Source organism: Lepus europaeus, chromosome 22, assembly GCF_033115175.1.
Source record: "Lepus europaeus isolate LE1 chromosome 22, mLepTim1.pri, whole genome shotgun sequence".
NCBI lineage: Eukaryota > Metazoa > Chordata > Mammalia > Lagomorpha > Leporidae > Lepus > Lepus europaeus.
The window spans coordinates 32,524,587-32,545,957 of record NC_084848.1 but is presented as its reverse complement, the minus strand read 5'-3'; the positions used below and the strand labels follow the sequence as shown (position 1 = coordinate 32,545,957).

At 56.6% G+C, this 21,371-nt stretch overlaps 1 protein-coding gene across 3 annotated transcripts in view; it reads right to left on the bottom strand.

Annotated features, from left to right (window-relative positions):
- ACTN1 (actinin alpha 1) overlaps positions 1 to 21,371 on the bottom strand; it is a 102,206-nt gene that overhangs the window by 35,915 nt on the left and 44,920 nt on the right. For all 3 annotated transcript variants that reach the window (XM_062181686.1, XM_062181688.1, XM_062181687.1), the window contains exons 2-3: positions 11,396 to 11,510; positions 5,332 to 5,451 (exon numbers count right to left, since the gene is read on the bottom strand). In XM_062181686.1, coding sequence (XP_062037670.1) covers positions 5,332 to 5,451; positions 11,396 to 11,510 — 235 coding nt within the window. The remainder of the gene's footprint in view (positions 1 to 5,331; positions 5,452 to 11,395; positions 11,511 to 21,371) is intronic.

Genomic DNA, 21,371 nt, shown 5'->3' with positions numbered 1-21,371 from the left:
TCCACCACCCCCCCCCCCATCTAGGGCGCAGCCCCGGCCCCAGGGAGGCAGCCCCACTGCACCAGGCATTGCACCAGGGGTGCCCCATTCTTGGATGCAGCTTCATGGCAGGAGGTTGCTGAGAAGGCTGCGCCCAGAGGTTCCAAGGCCACAAGTGGGCTCCATGGGAGAAACTGTGATGATAGATTATTGATGTCTGCCCTGGGTGTGGGAGGCAGTGGTGGCTCGTGTTTCCCGTTCCTGGCCTGCGAGGCGCTACAAAGCGCTTTGCGTGTGTCCTATTTTCACTGGGACAACACTCCACTGCTTCTCCCGTCTCCCCACTCCAGGGAGGCAGTCAGCTGCCCATTATCCAGACAGAATGAACAATGCTGCACGGGTCCCACGTGACAGAAACTTGAACCCCAGGGGCCACCTCCCAGTCCAACGCTTTGACGGCTGCACCCCTTGCCCTCTCTGTGCTGAGAGATACTACATCATCAGGACCACTCCCAGGTCCTTGACACCTAAGCCATCAAACTTCAAAATAAAAAACCTTTCTTATGTCCCCTCTGGAGTTAAATCCCAACCGTTGAGCTGTGCATCTGGTGTGGTGGTTAAGATCCCACTTGTAACACCCGCATCCCATAGCAGAGCGCCTGGGTTCACATTCTGGCACCACTTCCAATTCCAGCTTCCTGCTAACATGCACCCCAGGAGGCAGCATGGCTCAAATAGTTGGGTCTCTGTCATCCACGTAAGAGACCTGAATTGAGTTCCAGGCTCCCAGCTTTGGCTTAGCCCAACACTGGCTACTGCAGGCATTTGGGGAATGAATTAGCAGATGGAACATCTCCCTGTGTCTGTGTCTCTGCATTACCAAAGGGGAAAAAAAAATCCCAACCATTCACTCAGGTCAAGTCTCAACTTCATGAAGCCTAGAACATTCTAGAACCAAATCTACTGGGAGGAATCTTAGGGCTCTAGTCGAACTCCTCCCAGATATGTGGCTACTTCAGGGACCAGGAGAACACGGCTCCATTCCCTCCAGAACTCGGCTGCCTAGAGCGTCCCCCTCCCCAGCCTGGCTCTGTGCTTCCGGGTGGCCCGCAGAGCAGTCCCTGCACAGGACCAGCCCTCAGCAGCCCGGGCTGCTCCGACTCCAGGACAACCAGCAGCATTCCCCACGCCCTCTTCCAGGACGGCTCGTTGCTGGGGATCACGCCGCTGCCGTTCATTTTATAACCTGCGGCAGGAAACTTCATTTCATTAAGAAGCAAACCCCATTTGGTGGCTCCACTGGCTTTTCGCTCAGCACAAGCGTGGTGCTGGGGCTTGAAGTGGGGTAGGCTGATTCAAAGCAGGCAGCGTCCACAAACCCTGGCTCCCCACAGGGGTGAGAAAGGAACGAATATCTCATTTTTATAGGAGCGCTTTGGAAATCTGCAGAGCTCGTGTTACAGGGGCTGGGGTGGAGGTGGGGGGCCTGGCAGATTTGCTCTGCCACCTCTCGGCAGAGGGAACTCAGATGTGCAGGCTCTGCCCCTGGGGCAGCCAAGCCTGGGCTCCATCCTGGCAACTGCTCTGTGCCTCAGTTTACTTAACTGTAGAATGTGGCTGGTCACACCCACCCAACAAGCCTGCTGTGAGGGTCCAGGGGACAACTGGGTGAAGTCTCCCGGCTGGCCAGGTGGGGCTGTTCCCAGCCACCTTCTCTTTCCATTCCTCCTGCCCTCTGGTAGAGTCTGTTTTAAAAAATCTAACTGGGGGCCGGCGCCGCGGCTCAATAGGCTAATCCTCCACCTAGCAGCGCTGGCACACCGGGTTCTAGTCCCGGTCGGGGCGCCGGATTCTGTCCCGGTTGCCCCTCTTCCAGGCCAGCTCTCTGCTGTGGCCAGGGAGTGCAGTGGAGGATGGCCCAAGTCCTTGGGCCCTGCACCCCATGGGAGACCAGGAGAAGCACCTGGCTCCTGGCTTCGGATCAGCGTGGTGCGCTGGCTGCAGCGCGCCAGCCATTGGAGGGTGAACCAACGGCAAAGGAAGACCTTTCTCTCTGTCTCTCTCTCTCACTGTCCACTCTGCCTGTCAAAAACAAACAAACAAACACAAATCTAACTGGGAAGAGACAGAGAAACAGACAGAGGCCTCCCATGCCTACAATGGCCGGGACTAGTGGGGACCGAAGCCGGGAGCTTGGAACTCAAACCAGATCTCCTACATGGGTGGCGGGAACTCAACTACTTGAGCCATCATGGACGGCTCCCAGGGTCTACAATGGCAGGAAGCTGGAGCCAGGGGCCTGAGCTGGGAACTGAACCCAGATGTTCCAAGGTAGGATATGAGTATCTTAACCACTAGGCTAAACACCTGCTGCTGTTAGAATCTTAAAAAAATAAATAAATAAACTGCTTTTTAAAAATTTCGTTGGGGGCCAACATTGTGGCGTAGCAGGTAGAACTGCCGCCTGCAACACCGACATCCCGTATGGGCTCTGGTTCAGGTCCCGGCTGTTCCACTTTCAATCCAGCTCCCTGCTAATGTGGGAAAGCAGAGGAGGACACCCCAAGTGCTTGGGCCCCTGCACCTATGTGGGAGACCTGGAAGAAGCTCCTCGCTCCTGGCTTTGGCCTGGCCCAGTGCTGGCTGTTGAGGCCATCTGGGGAGTGAACCAGCCAATGGAAGACCTCTCTCTCTCTCTCCTGTCTCTCTCCGTAACTTTGCCTTTCAAATTAATAAATCATTTTTTAAAAATTTCCTATCAGATGCAAAAAAAAGTTGGCTGAGCCCCACCTGACAGGGAACTCTGCCTGGGTCCCTGCACCCACCCAGCCGTGAGCCTCTCAAGAGCACAGATTACGTCTTCTACGCCCTGCGGCCCACCATGGTTCCTAACAGCGTGAGGTCCACCGCAGGTGTTCCAGTAAACGTTCAAAGGAGTTGCAGGTAGCGGGGTGCTCTGCGTTGTGACTGGGGAGCAATTCTCTGCTTTTTAATAAGAAAGGACGTTTTGCTCTATTAAGGAGGAATAAACACTTGGCAGAAAAACTTGTACCTAAGCAGGCACAGAAGCCAAAGAAAATGCCGTTCAGGTGGTCTGGTGCCAGCTCAGATGCCCACTGGGACAGGGAAAGAGCGAATACATTATGTGGGTCTGGGAGAGCCATAGGGATGGGTCGAGTCTGAGTTAAACTGGACAGAGCATGTCCTTCTACGCAGGCCCAAAGACTCAGGCCATCTTCCGCTGCTTTCCCAGGCCACGGCAGAGAGCTGCATCGGAAGTGGTGTAGCCAGGATTTGAACCCGTGCCTGTAACATAAGGGATGTTGGCATCGCAGGAGGCAGCTTTACCTGCTACACTACAATGCCAGCCCCACTGATGGGAAACACTTTTGGCTTTGCAGACCCTACGGTCTTTGCAGCAGCTACTGAACTCTGTCCCTGCCGTGCAAAAGCAGTCACGGATACAACGTAAGGGAGCGAGCCAGTGTTTACAGAAAACCATCAGCCAGATTCGACCCCACGAGCTCCGGCCTGCAGGTTCCTGCACTGAGAAAGAAAGACCCTCGATTTCTACAAGAAAGGGACTCTCATGGACTGGAGAGGAGAGGTCTGCTCCCACGGACTTCCTGGTGCGTGCCTCTGGTGCCACACACACACCTGCATTTTGGCTCGGGCTTGACCACTGACCGACCCTGAGCAGGGAACGCGACCTCTGCAAGTGGCTGTTCGCCTCTTTGTCCAACGAGGACCAAACGTAGAGCCACCTCCTAGGGACGGCAAGGCTGGTGGACAGGGTTCAAGTACCTGCCAGCCTGAGTGTTGAGAACTCCCAGCCACGGATGTGCCCTGAATGAATGCGTGCGTGAGGCTGTGTGTCAGGTACCTGGCATCACGCAGCAGGTGCCCAGCAGGTAACTGATGAATCCATAGCCAAGTTTCTCAAGGGTTGGAGTATTCGAACTCCCTCACCCCCACCCCCAACGCCTGCGCTCAACCAGTTGTGCTGGGGCAGGTGTTTGGAGCAGGGGTTAAGACACTGCTTAGGGGGGCTGGCATTGTGGTGCACGTAGTAGGCTGAGCCTCTGCCTGTGGTGCCGGCATCCCACCAGGGCACCAGTTCGTGTCCCAGCTGCTCCTCTTCTGATCCAGCTCTCTGCTTGTGGCCTGGGAAAGCAGTGGAGGATGGCCCAAGTTCTTGGGCTCGTGCACCCACATGGGAGACTCGAAAGAAGCTCCTGGCTTCAGATTGGCTCAGCTCCGGCCACTGTGGCCATTTGGGGAATGAACCAACAGATGGAAGAAGACCTTTCTCTCTGTCTCTCCCTCTGTCTATAACTCTACTTCTCAGATAAATAAATGAATGTTATAAAAAATTAAAAAGACACTGCTTAGGACCCCTGCATCCCATACTGGGGTGCCTGTGCCTGCGTCCTGGCTCTGCTCCTGATTCCGGCTTCCGGCTAACGTGCACCCTGGAAGGCGGCAGGTGCAAGGGTTCCTACCGCCCCCACGAAAGGCCTGGATTGAGTTCCTGGGCTGTTGCAGGCATGTGCAGAGTGAACCAAAGGGCGGGAGAGCTCTCTGTGTTCTCTGTCTGCCTTCAAAAAAATAAATAACCGTTGAAAAAAAGGCAACTGTTCTACCTCCTTGTAATCATAAAGCTAGTAAGAAGGGACTTCAAAAAGTGTAAGGAATAATGGAACTAAAAGACATGTTTATTTCGGTGCACATTTTTTGAAATCCAAGCATACTTTTTTTTCACAATATCCAATTTCCATGAATGTTTTGAAGACTTCTTGTAATGGTTTAAACAGCTTTAGAAAAAGTGTTCCTAAGTGAAAGCAAAAAAAAAAAAAAAAAAAAAAAAAAAAAACCTCAAGAAGCTGCATTGCAGGGAAGGGCTACTGAGGATGTCAGGCCATCCCTAAGGACTTGCGTCCAGCAGCCTCCTGGGGGCTCCCAGGGCCTTAGGCACCCTGCAGCCGCCCCGCCCCAGCCATGACGGCACACACCCTCCCTCGCCCTCCCTCACGGGCACAGAGCTGTCCGCTTCAGGCAGCACAGTTCAGCCAGGCCTGTGCAAGAGGCGGCATCCGCCCCTGCAGGGCTCCACGGCGCCAGCAATTGGCAGAGGAAGTGGAAGATGGGAAGCGGGACGAGAGTCCTTGCTCGGGGCAGGGTGGAGGCTGGAAGGGCTGTGTGAAGGCAGCACAGGCTGAGCAGATGGAGGTGCTGGGCACCCGCTTCCAAACGCCACCAGCGACGAGGGGACCCAGGATTCGATGGAGAAAAGCCCCGGGGAACAACCAGAAGGTGCAGGAGTGGAGGTGGCTGGGGGCAGTGCGCACTCACCTTCGGCGCCGATGGACACCAATTTGACGCCTTTGCTGGCTATGAAATCCAGGGCCTTGTTGACGTTGGAGATCTTGTGCACCCTCATCTTGCCTCTCTCCGGCTTGGCCAAGCGTTCGCCTGAGTAGATGGAGAAGGCAGAAGGGAGGTGAGAGCCCATCCCCCAGGAGCCAGGGCTACTCCTGCCAGGCCTGCATCCCGGGCACACCTTGGGCAGGTGCAGGTGCAGGGGTGCGTGCGTGCGTGCCTCACTCTCTCTCTCTCTCTCTCTCTCTCTCACTACAGAAAGCCTCCCTGGTGGGAACGCAAGGGTGGGCCCAGATCTAAACCCACCTGCATCCCCTCCTCATGTGTTAGCAGGCCCCCAAACCCATGCACGCCAGGGATTTGGCTGGGTACTAGCAAGAGGGCGCTGAACAGTGGCTTTTTGCGTTTACGTAATTATAGCCCAGGAGCAGAGACATACAAATACATACATACAGTGACATTCACCAAGAAGGATCAATGCTCTTCCAAAGGGGGGGGGGGGAGGGGGGAGGAGGAGGAGGGGGAGGGGGGAGGAGAAGGAGGAGGAGGAGGAGGGGGAGGAGGGGGAGGAGGGGAGGAGGAGGAACAGGAAGGGCCTGCGTCTCTGCAGCCGGGCAGCCGCCACAGGAACGGTGATCACAGAAGGAACAGCATGTGCAAAGACTGTTCTGTCCTGGGAGGGGGGCGCAGGTCACCATGGAGCATCCTGGGAAAGTTCCCTGGGTTTAGATGGAGTTGCCTACAGTGTCCCCCTCCTCATTGGAGGACAGCGCTCTTGTCCTGGGACACTGCCCCCCCCCCCCCCGGAGCACCCACAGCCCAGCTCAACACCAGCCCTCCTGTAGCCCTTACCGCCCCCTCCCCACCGCCAGCTTCTACAAAGGAGTTTCTGAAACTGTGGGGAAACAGGTGCGGGAGCGGCTCTGCAAGTCCCCATGAAGAGCACGCTTATGCCACAGCAGAGCGCGTCCAGGGACCTCTAGAAAGGACTGGAAACTCTCTAAATGCAGCTCGCACGGCCACACCCCAGTGAGGGTGTGCCGAGCTGTCAGGGTGCAAGGACCCCAGAACACCGAGAGCCGGGCCCTCAGGACCCCCGCGCCCGCCCAGTCTCGGCCTGGCCCAGCCACCTCCACAGCATGGCATTGGTCCAGCAGCTGGGAGGCCGGGCCAGGCCCACCCTGTCGGAGCAGCGGCCAGCCAGCTTCTGGGAGCCGGCAGACTTCCTGCCCCAGAGAGGATCTGGCTGTCAGCTCCCGGGGAAGCACAGCTGCCTTTTTATTAAATCAAGACTTTGCACTTGGAGCTCTCCCAAAGCTGGGGCCACTGCTCAGGAAAGCACCCCCAGACCCAGAGCAGGCGAGACCCGCGGCAGAGACAGGGGCGGCAACACGATCCGCACTGGAAGGCTACTCTCGCTGCGGCCCCAGTCCCCGGGCGCTGCCAAACCCGAGCTCCGTGGGCACTTGCTGGCTGTGCGTGCTGGCTGGGCGGGACCCCGCCGCGAGGACAGTGGACAGGGAGGGAGAACATTCCTAGGCCTGGGTCAGTGGTACTCAACCTTTAGTGGGCACAGAACCACCTGGAGGACTCGCTCAACTCTGGACCACTCCCCACCCCCACCCCCCGCCTCCTGGAACCTGCATTTTGACCGGCGGACCTGCTGCTTCTGATGTGGGTGGTCCGGGGGCCAGGCTTGGAGAACCTCTGCGGGTAGCATCCCTCTTCCTTCCCCTTGTCCCTGGCCACCTGCCCGCCTCCAAAGACGCTTGGGAGCAGAAGGCAGTGTCTTGCTGGCCAGATCTCCCCCAGCCAGGGGAAGACACACACACACAAGGGCTGGCTGACCCTCGGCTGAGGCTGCACCTGGTCAGTCACACACTGGAGGTCATGTAGCTGGGGCTCTGGACAGCCAGCCATTCTCCGGTCTCTGGAGTGTCACTCGCTTGCCACGTACAGCTCTAAGCACCCACGTCACAGAAATGAAGCCCTACCCCAAGGGGCTCAGTGTGGAGTGGGAAGAAAACAAACTGTGCCCAGAGCAAATACACTTGGGGTGGCCTAGCGGTTAGGACACCTGCATCCTACATCAGAGTGCCTGGGTTCGAGGCCTGGCTCCGCTCCCCACCAATGCACAAACCGGGAGACAGTGTTGATGGCTCAAGTAATTGGGTTCCTGCCATTCACGCGGGAGGCCTGTATTGAGCTTCTGACTCCCTGGCCCAGCCCTGGTCACTGTGGGTGTCTGGGGAGCGAACCAGCAAGTGGGAGGTCTCTCTCTCGGGATCATTAGTTGATTTTATTTTATTTTTAAATATTTATTTATTTATTTGAAAGCAGAGAATTACAGAAAGGTAGAGGCAGAAGAGAGAGAAAGAGAGAGAGAGAGAGAGAGATCTTCTATCCACTGGTTCAATGGCCAATGCTACTGGGCCAATCCAAAGCCAGAAGCCTGGAGCTTCTCCGGGTCTCCCACGTGGGTGCAGGGGCCCAAGCACTTGGGCCATCTTCTACTGCTATCCCAGGCCATAGGAGAGAGCTGGATCATAAGTGGAGCAGCAGGGTCTGGAACCAGCACCCCATATACTACAGGTGGTGGCCACAGCACTGGCCCCCATTAGTTGATTTTAAAAACTGATGAGACTAGCCAGCGCCGCGGCTCACTAGGCTAATCCTCCGCTTTGCGGCACCGGCACACCGGGTTCTAGTCCCGGTCAGGGCACCGGTCCTGTCCCGGATGCCCCTCTTCCAGGCCAGCTCTCTGCTGTGGCCAGGGAGTGCAGTGGAAGATGGCCCAAGTACTTGGGTCCTGCACCCCATGGGAGACCAGGAGAAGCACCTGGCTCCTGCCATCGGATCAGCACGGTGCGCCGGCCGCAGCACGCCAACCGCGGCGGCCATTGGAGGGTGAACCAACGGCAAAGGAAGACCTTTCTCTCTGTCTCTCTCTCTCTCACTGTCCACTCTGCCTGTCAAAACAAAAAAAAAAAAAAAAAAACAACTGATGAGACCATATGGTGAGTGACACACTAGAAGGCCACCAGGTGCTGAGACAGGCCGGGGGTGGGGGGAGGCAGTGGAAGGTGAGGGAGGTCTTCCTGGAGGAAACCCCCAAGCTGGGTTTCTGGGTTGTTTCTTTGTTATTGCTGTTGTGTGTATTTTTTTAAATATTTATTTTATTTATTTGAAAGACAGTTACAGAGAGAGGGAGAGACAGAGAGAGAGGTCTTCCATCCACTGGTTCACTCCCCAGATGGCCACAATGGCTGGAGCTGTGCTGATCTGAAGCCAGGAGCCAGGAGCTTCTTCCGGGTCTCCGTAGGGGCCCAAGGACTTGGGCCATCTTCTACTGCTTTCCCAGGCCATAGCAGAGAGCTGGATCAGAAGAGGAGTAGCTGGGACTAGAACCAGTGCCCATATGGGATGCCGGCGCTTCAGGCCAGGGCTTTAACACACTGTGCCACAGCGCTGGCCCCTGCTGTTGTGTTTTAAGATTTATTTATTTACAAGGCAGATTGACAGGAGAGAGGAAGAGACAGAGAGGAGAAAGACATCTTCCATTTGCTGGTTCACTCTCCAAATGGCCAGGAGCCAGGAACTCCATCGTGGTCTCCCATGTGGGTGGAAGGGGCCCAACCACTTGGGGCCATCTTCCCTTATTTTCCCAGGTACATTAGCAGGGAGCTGAATTGGAAGTGCAGCAGCCAGGACTCGAACCAGCGTCTCCAGCAACGACTTAAGCCACTGCACCACAACGCTGGCCCCCTGCATGCCGAGTTTTACAGAATGAAAGTGAGCAGCGCCCAGCTGGCTCGTTGGCTTCCACTTGGGAACTCTTGGAGGAAGAGACAGGAAAGGAGTTTCTCAAAGGCGGTCAGAGGAAAACACTGTGGCAGTGCCTCAAAAAAATGACACACAAAATTCCCACGTGACCCAGCAACTGCACCTCTGGGTACGTGCCCCGAAGAACTCAACACAGGGCCTCAAAACGTGTAGCTGTACGTCCAGGTCCAGGGCAGGGGGAACAAGCCAAGTATTCATCAGCAGGTGCATGGACAGAGTGTGGTAACGTCTCCAATGGAACATCACTCATCATTACAGAGAGGAAAGTCTGACCCATGGTCCTGGGGGACACTCGACCCAGTGAAATGAGCCAGATGCAAAGGACGAGCCCTGTGCGCTCACTTGTGGAGGCCCCTGCAGTGGGCGGGGGACGGAAAGTAGAATGGAGGGTGCCGGGGCGGGGGAGCGGGGCGCACGGGAAGTCAGTGTCCCGTGGGGACACACCTTGACTTTGGGAAGCGGAAAATGACCTGGAGCTGGACGGTTGCAGGACAACGTGACTGCGCTTAGCGCCACTGGACCGCACACTCACAAATGGTCCAAACAGTAAAACGCACACATTCATGCACACACACACACACACGACTACCTGAATTTTCAAAAGGTTAAAGTAAAAGGCAATTAGCGCTTGCGCAGAGGCATGGGGAACCAGGGTGCAAGCGCACCTGGGGAGAGCCACAAGTCCCCCAGTGTGGCAGAGGGTCTGAGCTCCCATACCTTTTTGGGAAGAGTTAGTGGAAAACAAAGCAGGTGCCAGCTCCCACAGGATCCTGCAAGCTGCTAAGGAATGCAGCCGGCCGGCTCAAAGCCCTGGGGAGGCGGCAAGGACCAAGAGCGAGGAACAGCCTGACCATATTTGGGCTGCCACGCGATCCCTCTGGCCGCAGGCAGGGGAGGGGCCGCAGGGAGGAGGAGCGGGGGCACTGGAGGCCTCGGTGGCGGCGGTGGCGTCATCCAGGTAGGAGCTGACCCAGGCAGCGGGGTTAAAAACAGGATTGTGAACAGGACAGAATGGGGACAGCTGGAAAGAGGAACAAAGGAAGGCGGTGGGCGGTTCCCAGATTAGGGTTAGGGGACCAGAGGGTGGTGAGGGCCAGGCCTGGTGCGGGACATCAGAGTGGACGTGCCCCCCAGGGAGGCGGTTAAGAGGGGCCTTGAAGTCCAGCTCTCTGTTGTGGCCCGGGAGTGCAGTGGAGGATGGCCCAAGTGCTTGGGCCCTGCACCCGCATGGGAGACCAGGAGAAGCACCCGGCTCCTGGCTTCGGATCGGCGCAGCACACCGGCCATAGCGGCCATTTGGGGGGTGAACCAACAGAAGGAAGGCCTTTCTCTCTGTCTCTCTCTCACTAACTCTGCCTGTCAAAAAAAAAAGAGGGACCTCGGGGGAGAGGCCCAGGCTGATTGGCTCTCAGGCTCACCAGCATCAAGGAGGGAGGTTCAGGGAAGACAGTGGCCGAGACTACCCAGTGGGTAAGGCAAGGCCAGGCTCTCCGGGACCACCGGCCTTCCAGGGACGGGAGAGGCAAGTGTCCACCAGAAGGCTGGAGCCGGCCCTGCAGACATCTGGGGAAGCGGAGTGGCTGCTAGGCAGTATGGAGCCACGATGTGGAGCTGGTCTCCCCCGGTGACATCCTGGCATGTCAGAGGAAAAGGAACCTCCTAGCCATGCTTGAGAACCTCTCTATGAGAAAGAAAGGCAAAGCACTCATGCAAGCCACGTGGAGAGACGGTAGCAGAGCCAACCAGGAGCAAGACCCGTTCTCCTGGAATTCACGGACATCATCCCCGCGCGTCTGAGGGGCCCGGAGCCGAGGGCTCAGGACAGGAGCCGGGGGGTGCGGGGGCTCAGCACAGGGGCTGCGGGCTCAGGATGGGAGCCGGGGGCCGAGGGCTCAGGACGGGAGCCGGGGGGTGCGGGGGCTCAGCACAGGGGCCGAGGGCTCAGGACGGGAGCCGGGGGGTGCAGGGGCTCAGCACAGGGCCGAGGGCTCAGGACGGGAGCCGGGGGCCGAGGGCTCAGGACGGGAGCCGGGGGCCGAGGGCTCAGGACAGGAGCCGGGGGGTGCGGGGGCTCAGCACAGGGGCCGAGGGCTCAGGACGGGAGCCGGGGGCCGAGGGCTCAGCACAGGGGCCGAGGGCTCAGGACGGGAGCCGGGGGCCGAGGGCTCAGGACGGGAGCCGGGCGCCGCCTCACCTGAGATAACCTCCAGCAGCAGCATGAGCTTCAGGCCGTCCCGGAAGTCCTCCTCGATGTTCTCGATCTGCGTGCCCGCCTTCCGGAGGTGGGAGTTGCACCATGCCGTGAACGTCTGGGCAAGGCAAGGACAGCACGGGTCAGCCTCTGCCTCGAGTCACACGGGCCCCGAGACCCTCGACAGACCCGAGACCCGCCTGCCTCCGGCGGTTCTGTAGAAGAGGCTGGACGGGCCAGCGGTGGCCCAGGGGGGGCCACACAACCTCCGAGCACGACCGTTCCGAGAGCCTCGCTGCACCCCATCAGCCACGCGGTGAGGACCGCAGTGGGCAGCAGCTGAGGCGGCCCACGCAGAGGGCACCAGCGCGATGGGTGAAGGGGCACCACCCTTAACACCGCCCTCCCAGCCCCCTCCCCACCACATTCCCAAGCACCGAGATTCCATTCCGAGCAAGTCACCTCTTAGCTTAGGCGGCTTTGTTTCACTGTTCTGCAGTTTTAAGACAGAGTAACCGAGAGGTAACACGCTGAGCCCCACTGACACCCCAGGATGAACCAGCTTATGAGAGCCTTTCCCACTTGGTGGCCGGCCGAGACAAAGGATTGAGGCGGGCACACTTCAGAGGCACAGTGTCGGGACAGGCAGGGTAAGGATCCGTGTGTGTGTGTGTGTGTGTTGGGGCAGGGCAGGGACACTTCACCCTGCAGAAAGGGAACCTAAGGAAGTTAGATGCAAAGACATCAACTTCGCAGCTACTTCTCTAGGAAGGCCGGCAATGACGGAGCAGGACAACCACCAAGCTGTCAACTGCCAATAGCGCCACCTGGTGGCTCAAACAAGGAACAGGGTGACGCAGCAAACAGGAGATGTCACATGTCCATCTGAAACCTGGACCAGAGTGTCTCCCCAGCCGTCTCTGTCTGCGCCAGTCAGAGAAAAGAGCCCGCTTGCTTTAGATCCAAACCATTCTTGGGCAACGTCAGACCTCTGCACCCAGTGAAGCCACGAGCCAGTGTTCGGCTCACCCAACAACAGGGCATCGGTTTTCTTCCGACCTGCCCTTCCAAGTCCAAGGTGAACAGCACATTCTTCATCCTCCTGGCAGCAGCCAGGACAGAAGTGTTCCTCCCCCAGGGAAGGTCACCAGACCCATGCCCCTCCCCCGCCCCTTCCTCCTTCCCTGGGGAACTCCGAGGTGACGTGTCCACAAGTGGACAGGGGCTGGAGACAGCCCCAGCGGGTATCAGGTTGAAAGAAATGGCTGCTGGAGAACAGAGGGAGGGGCGATGTCACTCCACGCAGACAGGAAGTACCAACAGTACCAACACACACACACCCCCAACTTTGGGCCCTGTCTTTGAATTTTTATTCATTCACTTACCTATTTATTTATTTATTATTTATTTATTTGAAAGGCTGAGAGCCGGACTGAGATCACTCATCTGCTGGCTCCCTCCACGGATGCCTGCACCAGCTGGGGCTTGGGCCAGGCTGGAGCCAGGAGAACTCCATCCAGGTCTCCCGTGTGGGTGGCAATGACCCACGTACTTGAGCCACCCCCTGCTGCCATCCAGGGTGTGTGACAGCAAGAAGCTGGAATGGGGAGCCCTCAAATCCAGGCACCCTGATATGAGATGCAAGCACCGCAAAGGGCTCTTAACCCCTACAGCGAATGCCCACCCTTGGCCCGCCCTGTCTTTAAATGTCTCACAAGCAACTGACCCAACTTGCGAGCCATCTCTCCCACTACAGAACCTCTCTACGCTGGAGGCCAGCCCACTGCCAGGACGCAGAGGACAGGGCCATGGATGCCCTCCCAGGCTCCAGGAGGACCAGCACACGGATCATGGGGTGCAGGGCGGGAGGGGGCGTATCCAGAACCTTCAGTCTGCAACGTCCTCCCAAGACAGCTTCAAGATGTGATTTAAAAGATGTTTGCTTTGCTACAAAATTTTGAGATCCGTGCATAGTTTTTCCATAATATGATTGTCTGTAAACCTTCTGAAGACCCTACGTAAGCACCAAAAAATGTGTATTTTTCAATCGCACTTGCCATGAACTTTTGGAAGTCCCCTCATGGGTCTTGTTGGGTAACTTACAGTCATCTTTCAAGATTGAGCAAAGACATCACTTCCTCCAGGAGGCCTGCCTGGATTGGGCACAGGACCCATGGCACCCTCCATTCATTGTCACTGCCCGCACCTGTCTACCCCTCACCCCCGGACTGGGAGCCCCTGGTGCTCACCACTGCATCCCTGAGTCACAGGACAGAGTTCAGGCTACAGCAGTGAACAGGGCAGCAGGTCCCTGCCTTGCTCAGCAGGCCTTCTAAGCAAAGGTGGAAAAACTGGGCAACTGGGGGAGCAGCTGAAGCTCCCGTGACAGCCCCGGGAGATCCAGGCGCACCTCGTGGGCGAGGCTGTGTCATACTGGGGCTGGAAGTAAAGGGGCAACAATGCACTTAGGGCCCCTGGGATGGCGGAAGACGGCTCAGATGGACAGGGGCAGCAGGGCAGGAGAGAGGTGCACCCGGCGTCCCTTCTCCAGCCCGGGCAGGCGGGGGGTGGGGGGCGGGGGGCGGGGGGCGGGTGGGTCCCTGGCTGCCATTTCCATTGCATTCTAACTTTTTCTGAAGATCCCTCATACATTTTATTTTGGCCTTGCACCTTCTCGCCCAGCTGTCGCCCGTCCATGTCAGCTGGCCCAGTGTCACCGCACTGTCCATTTACATCGGGGCGGGGTCGCTGTTTCCATGGGCCTATGACCTACGGCTTCCTCCTGCTCTGGGAGGGGGACTGGTCAGCCTAAGCAGCTCAAAGCGACAGGTTCAGGTCCACGGTGGCTGGGGTCTCGGCGGGGGGCTGAGGAGTCTCAGCCGCCCCAGGGTGGGGGGTGGGGGGGTGGGGGGGACTGGGAGTGGGAGGAGGAGGGAGGAAGAGGCCACTTTTGTAAAAAGACACTGCTTTTGCAAGAGGAACCGCGCTGTTGACAGCAGCCAGCCCCATTTCCGGGGGAAGCTGGGCCCCAGGAGACAAAAACACACCTGTGTTTGCTCAGCTCTCCCGGGACAAAGCCGCGGCTCTGAGCCCCGGCTCTGAGGTTTTGCTAAGATTCTCAACCCCCCTTCCCTAATCCTTGTGCCGCACCGGGTCCTGGGTCCTGCCTCGATGCCCCCCAGCACCTCCAAAGTAGGCAAGTCCCCCCCCCCCCGCCCCGGGCAGCAGCCCCACAACGCTCAGGCACGCACGGGAGGCCCCAGAGCTGGGCTCGGTCTTCACTTCCACTATTCACTGGCTGTGTGACCTTCAGATTAACCCCCTGGACCTTCAGTTCCCTTAGCCTTAAAATGGGTCACAGCACTTCATTAAAGTCAACGGGATTAGCTCTTTTTTTTTTTTTTTAAATTTTTGACAGGCAGAGTGGACAGTGAGAGAGGGAGAAACAGAGAGAAAGGTCTTCCTTTTGCCATTGGTTCACCCTCCAATGGCCGCCGCGGTAGGCGCGCTGCGGCCGGCGCACCGCGCTGATCCGAAGCCAGGAGCCAGGTGCTTCTCTTGGTCTCCCATGGGGTGCAGGGCCCAAGCACTTGGGCCATCCTCCACTGCACTCCCGGGCCACAGCAGAGAGCTGGCCTGGAAGAGGGGCAACCGGGACAGGATCGGTGCCCTGACCGGGACTAGAACCCGGTGTGCCGGCGCCGCATGGCGGAGGATTAGCCTAGTGAGCCGCGGCGCCGGCCTTTTTTTTTTTTTTTTTTTTTTTTTTTTTTTTTTTTTTTTTTTTAATTTTTGACAGGCAGAGTGGACAGTGAGAGAGAGAGACAGAGAGAAAGGTCTTCCTTTGGCCGTTGGTTCACCCTCCAATGGCTGGCGCGGCCGGCGCGCTGCGACCGATCCAATGGCAGGAGCCAGGTGCTTCTCCTGGTCTCCCATGGGGTGCAGGGCCCAAGCACTTGGGCCATCCTCCACTGCACTCCCGGGCCACAGCAGAGAGCTGGCCTGGAAGAGGGGCAACTGGGACAGAATCCGGAGCCCCGACCGGGACTAGAACCCGGTGTGCCGGCGCCGCAAGGCGGAGGATTAGCCTGTTAAGCCATGGTGCCAGCTCATGGGATTAGCTCTTTTTAGTCGGAAAGGCACAGACAGAGAGAGATCTCCTGTCCCTTGGTTCACCTCCCAAACGCCTGCTGCAGCCGGGTCTGGGCCAAGCCAAAAAGCCAGGAGCCCAGAATTCCATCTGGACCTCCCATGTGGATGGCAGGAACCCAAATACTTGAGCCATCCATCACCTGCTGCTCCCAGGGTGCCCGTTAGCAGGAAGCTGGGATCAGAAGCAGAGGTCCCAGGGTCTGGCAAGGAGGAAAAGCCAACAAGGATCAGGGATGCCCATGGCCCCTCAGCCTCCAGCCTGGTGCCCTGTGTGGTGGGCAGCACGACCCCAGCGGGTTGATGGTGCAGCTCAATCCACGTCAAGGCCAAAGGGCTGCCTGCCTGCAGCCCAGCCAGGCCCCGTCCTAGCTGAACTCCCTCCTGCCCCGGGAGCCCTCTGCCTCCTGGAGCCACACTAGAGAGGATGGAGCTTCTCGGGTCCCCTCTTCCACCAGGCTGGGATGTGCTCAGAGCTTGGCCGGGGCTAGCTCCGTTCCCAGCAGCCCTCTCAGCTTCGTCCTGCACAGCCTGGAGGGACTTGGACAGAGAGGGAGGAGCCAAGAGAGAACCTGGCCCCCTCCCCCACTCAATGTCTCCCTGACCTTGAAGTCCACCCCCATCATCTGCTCTACAGGTGTTTGCGGAAGGAAAGAGGAAGTGGCCACATTCGAGCTGGGGGTTGCTAAAGGACCTGGCCAGGCACCAGCAGGGCCAGGGAGGACAGAGTTGGCCAGAGAGAGAGAAGCACCTTTGTCCGTCCGCCTTCTCCACGGGTCTCACCCTGGTCCGACAGGCTCCTCCCAGATCTTACCGGTATCTCTTTAACAACTATCACGTCGATACATTTCTTTGAAATTGGGTTGAAAGAGTCCAGGGCCTTTGGAGAGCACTCCCCATCCCCATGTCCCAGCTCAGATACTCTACAATGTGACTTCAGCCACACAGGCCTCTCCGAGCCTCAGCTTTCACATCTGTGAACTGGGCTACAACAGCGTCTACTGGGCACAACTGAAAAGAATACACAACCCTGGGCTGGGCGTCTGGTCCCACATCAGAGTACCCGGATTCTAGTCCCAGCTGCAGCTCCTGGCTCCAGCTCCCTGCTAATGCACACCTTGGGAGGCAGCCGTGATGGCTCAAGGGCTTAAAGTGCTATCACCCAGGTGGGATCACAGATTGGGTTCCTGGCTCTTGGCTTGGCCCAGCCCAGCCCAGGCTGTTGTGGACATGCAGGAAGTATACCAGTGGACCGGAAGTCTCCTCTCAAATAATAAATAAATAAATACATGCCATACAGCAATAATGTTAATTTAGATTAAGAATGGTGATATCAGCTGGCGCCTCAGCTCAATAGGCTAATCCTCCGCCTGCAGTGCCGGCACCCCAGGTTCTAGTCCCGTTCGGGGCACCGGATTCTGTCCTGGTTGCCCCTCTTCCAGGCCAGCTCTCTGCTGTGGCCCGGGAAGGCAGTGGAGGATAGCCCAAATGCTTGGGCCCTGCACCCCATGGGAGACCAAGAGAAGCACCTGGCTCCTGGCTGCGAATCAGTGTGGTGCACCGGCCGCAGCAGCCATTGGGGGGTGAACCAATGGAAAAGGAAGACCTTTATCTCTGTCTCTCTCTCTCACTGTCCACTCTACCTGTCTAAAAAAAAAAAAAAAAAAAAAAAAGAATGGTGATATCACATTGACTTTGTGAAACGCGGTTCTATGCACAGTGGTTCCTACCGTCACCCCCGCCATCTAAATTTTAAGATTCTAAAACGACAGCCGTACAGTCAGACCCAGCTGGCATCTGGGGCACAAAGGACTCCCCCACAATCAGGAGTCAGAGGCTGAGCAGTTAAAATCAAGTGTCACTCCCAGCCTCGATCTGCGTGGGAGGAGGGGGCGGGAAAGGCGAGAGGCTGGGGCACCGGGAGGTGCCAGGCTGGGCCCGGATCGCTCTGCAGAGCAAGGATCCACAGGAACAGAAGGGCCCACTCCCTCTAAAGAAGACAGCCCGGATCCCAGTCTCGCAGGCTGGGTGAGCGACCTGACACAGCTCTGCCTCAAAGCACCCTCTGGTAAACAGGGTGGCGACGGCACTGACCCGGGGTGTGCAGGAGTCAACAGGACAGTCCCCTTAAAACACCGAAAAGGGCTTAGAACGGGGTGACTGCTCACTGGACATCTTCCACCAGTGTTACCGGAACAGTCCGAGGTGGAGCCATCACACACTGCATCGAACGAGATTTAGACACCGCCCAAGCGGAACTCTCACTTGACCACTGCATTCATACGGACCAGAGAGGGTGTGTTGTTTTCCCCAGCCCACACAGCAGGCCTTCTGACTCTAGGTATTCATGCTTTACGCTGTACCTGGGTGGCATGGAGTACCGACGTGGGAACAGAGAGGGTGCGGAAGGGAACAGCACTCCCAAGGCTGAAATTCCAAAGAGCCACGCAGCTGAGCTGACTCTCACGAACGGGTCACTGTGAACTGAAAACAACCACCACGCAGGATCTGGGAGAGCCCGGCCGGCACTGGCATAGAGGGTCTGGGTTGATGGAACAACTGTAGAGTCGGCAGGAGGCGGGCAAACTCTCTGGGGCAGTACGGGCAGAGAGAGGCAGGCAGGTGGATGTCAGGAGGTGGGAGAGATTATTCTGGATGGAAGCAGCCCAGAAACACACCTTGGAAGAGAACTTTGGGAACGGCAACTTTTGGACCAGGAAGAAAGAAGAGACGCTGGAGGGGTTCACCTCCAACATCTGAAAGACCCTCCCACGGATGAGCAAGGAGACCTTTCCACCAGGGTGCAGACCCAGGCAGAAGAGGCCAGAGGTGAGGAACGCTGGATTCTAGAGCAAGATGCCCCTGGCTCCAGCCCCAGCTCTGCCCCGAGAGACTGCACGCAGGTGACTTCACTTCCCCGGGCCTCCACCACCACATCTGTAACACAGGTGTGTAATGACAAAGCCCAACTGCCAAGTGGTGAGGATCAATAGAGCAACACGTGGAAAGCGCCAAGCACCCTCTCCCTCTCGTAAGGCTCAACAAGTAGCAGCTCCCACTGTTAGCATGGAGGACAGGGAAGAGGCAGAGTTCAAGTGATAAGGTTCAGACCCGAAGCTGGATGCACCGGAGTTACCTGCCAGGAAAGGTAGAGTGTGGCACGGGTGCTGGGGAGGGGACTCAGGGTACCTCCTGCGGACTGAGCTAACCCAGGTCCGTCATACTTCTGATCCTAGAGAGCCCAAGGCAGTCCTTGAAAATGCTGGTCACAAGACCTGTTTGATACATCAGACCAAGAGACACAAAGTTCAATGTCTAAGCCGCAGTTTCTCGACTTTGGTACTTTTGACAGCTTGGGTCAGAAAGTTCCTTGTTAGGGATGCTGCATCATCATAGGATGTTTAGCAGCCTCCCTGGGGCTGACCCACTAGATGCTACTAACAATCCCCACCCCAATATGTGACAATGAAAAGTCATTACCAAGTGCAGAACCTGGTCTACAGGAGACAAACACATACGCCATAACCAACAGCCATAAACACATATGCCACAATTGATGATAAGAACAGCAGCTGGCATTCATTGGGCACTTTCTGTGTGCTAGGCCCTCTCTCTTTAGCCTCCTTCAACTTACCCCATCTTCACAATGACACCATGAGACAGGTTCTACCATTATTCACCTCATTTTACTGATGTGGAAACCAAAGCATATAACAAGCAAAAGAAACCGAGTAGAAGAAGGCAGGGCTAGTTAGCATTTTTCTCAAAGCAGTAGCCCTCCTGGGATAGCCTTTGTGTTTTCACCCAGGAGACCACAATGCTAGAGAAACAAGTACACTTCAAGAGGTTCATGAGAAATGAGATTAAAAGGCAAGCTTATTTTGGTGCTCAAAAATTTCGAAATTCACACATACACAGAGTTTTCAAAAATGAAAAATGTCTATTATGAAAAAACTATGCACAGATCTCAAAAATTTTTAGCACCAAAATAAGTTCATTTTTGAATTCCATTTTCCTGCGAAGTTTCTGAAGTACCCTCATACATGCAAGTGTATACATGAGCTGATGAATGGCAGCTGGAAGACAGCTCAGCATCTGGGCGGGAGGTGGCAAGTGCCAGACGCCACCTCTCCTCTCCTCCAGCTGGGGACACAGGTCCTCACTGCCAGAGGGCCAACGAAGAGAGGCCAGAAATCCAGACCTCTCTGTGAAATCACCCAGGTTTTAAAGGTTGCCACAATGTAAGAAGCAAGACACCCACAGGTACCCCAACAAGATGTTGGAGGCTAAGTCTGCATTAAGACTCATCGGGGCTCTGATTCTACGGTGGCAAACTTGAAATCTTTCCCTAAGACTTCACAAAAGAAGGCAGGCACAGTAACACATGGGGGGTTAAACACATACCCAGGACTCAGACCCTCGTGCCTACCACTCTAACACTCCTGCCAGGCCGGCAGCAGCAGCAGCCATCTGGAATCGGGTCACAAGAGCCAAAGGGGCTTACTGGGAGGAGTGACAGGAGCTGCTCTCCGCTGGGCCTGGCAGATACCCACTGGGAGGGCACTTCAAAGAGTTCATGAACAGATTAAGGGAGAAGTTTATTTTGGTGCAAAACATTGTGAAATCCATGCATCGTGTTCTCAGAATACATATTTTGCATGAACTTTAAAAAACGCTGCTGTTTATTTGAAAGGCAGAGCAAGAGCGAGAGGAGGGGGAGTTCTTCCATCCTCGGATTCATTCCCCCAAGTGCCCACAGCAGCCGGGGCAGGGCCAGGCCAAAGCCAGGAGCCAGGAGTCTCCTCTGGGTCTCCCATGTGGATGCAGGGACCTAAGAACATGAGCCATCACCTGCTGCCTCCCAGGTGCATTAGCAGGGAGCTGGGTTGGAAGAGGTAGCTTAACCCCAGTGCCTGGCCCTTTTGTGAACTTTTTGAAAATCCCTTATAGGCATGAATTTCATTTTTTTTTTTTTTTTGCATCAAATGAAGCTCATCTTTTAACTCCATTTTTCTTTTCTTTTCTTTCTATTTTTTTGGACAGGCAGAGTGGACAGTGAGAGAAAAAGACAGAAAGGTCTTCCTTTGCCGTTGGTTCACCCCCCAATGGCCGCTGAGGCAGGCACACCGCGCTGATTCGAAGCCAGGAGACAGGTGCTTCTCCTGGTCTTCCATGCGGGTGCAGGGCCCAAGCACTTGGGCCATCCTCCACTGCCTTCCCGGGCCACAGCAGAGAGCTGGATTGGAAGAGGAGCAGCCGGGACAGAATTCGGCGCCCCGACTGGGACTAGAACCCAGGGTGCTGGCGGGTAGAGGATTAGCCAAGTGAGCCGCGGCGCCGGCCTTAACTCCGTTTTTGACAAACTTTTGCAAGTCTCTCATACGGGTCACAAGGGACTAGAGTTAGACGGGCTGCAGGCACACACCACCACGGCCTGTGAATTAAAACAAAGGAACTTGTTCCATTGCAAAGTAAGTTTCTGCTAACTCCCGCTGCTAGAGGGGACACGATGACAAAGCGGGCTGCTTCCATCCAGTTCTGCACAAGAGCTGGAGGGAACTAACGCGGCACACACCTGCTGCCCAACCCCGGGACTCTGACCTGGGTAAACAGCACGCCAGATAAAGGGAAGGCTGTGAGCGCGAAAGCGTGCTGGCCAGCATTGTTCGCGAGGGGAAGAGCAGCACCCTCCCCAAATTGGATTAATACAGTGTAAGCTTATTACGGTTCGTCCACTTCACGGAAAAGTACATGGCCAAAAGGATGGGTTCTGAAACTGGGAAAAGTGTATACTTAATTAACCTAAAAAGAAAAAGCAGGAAACACACTG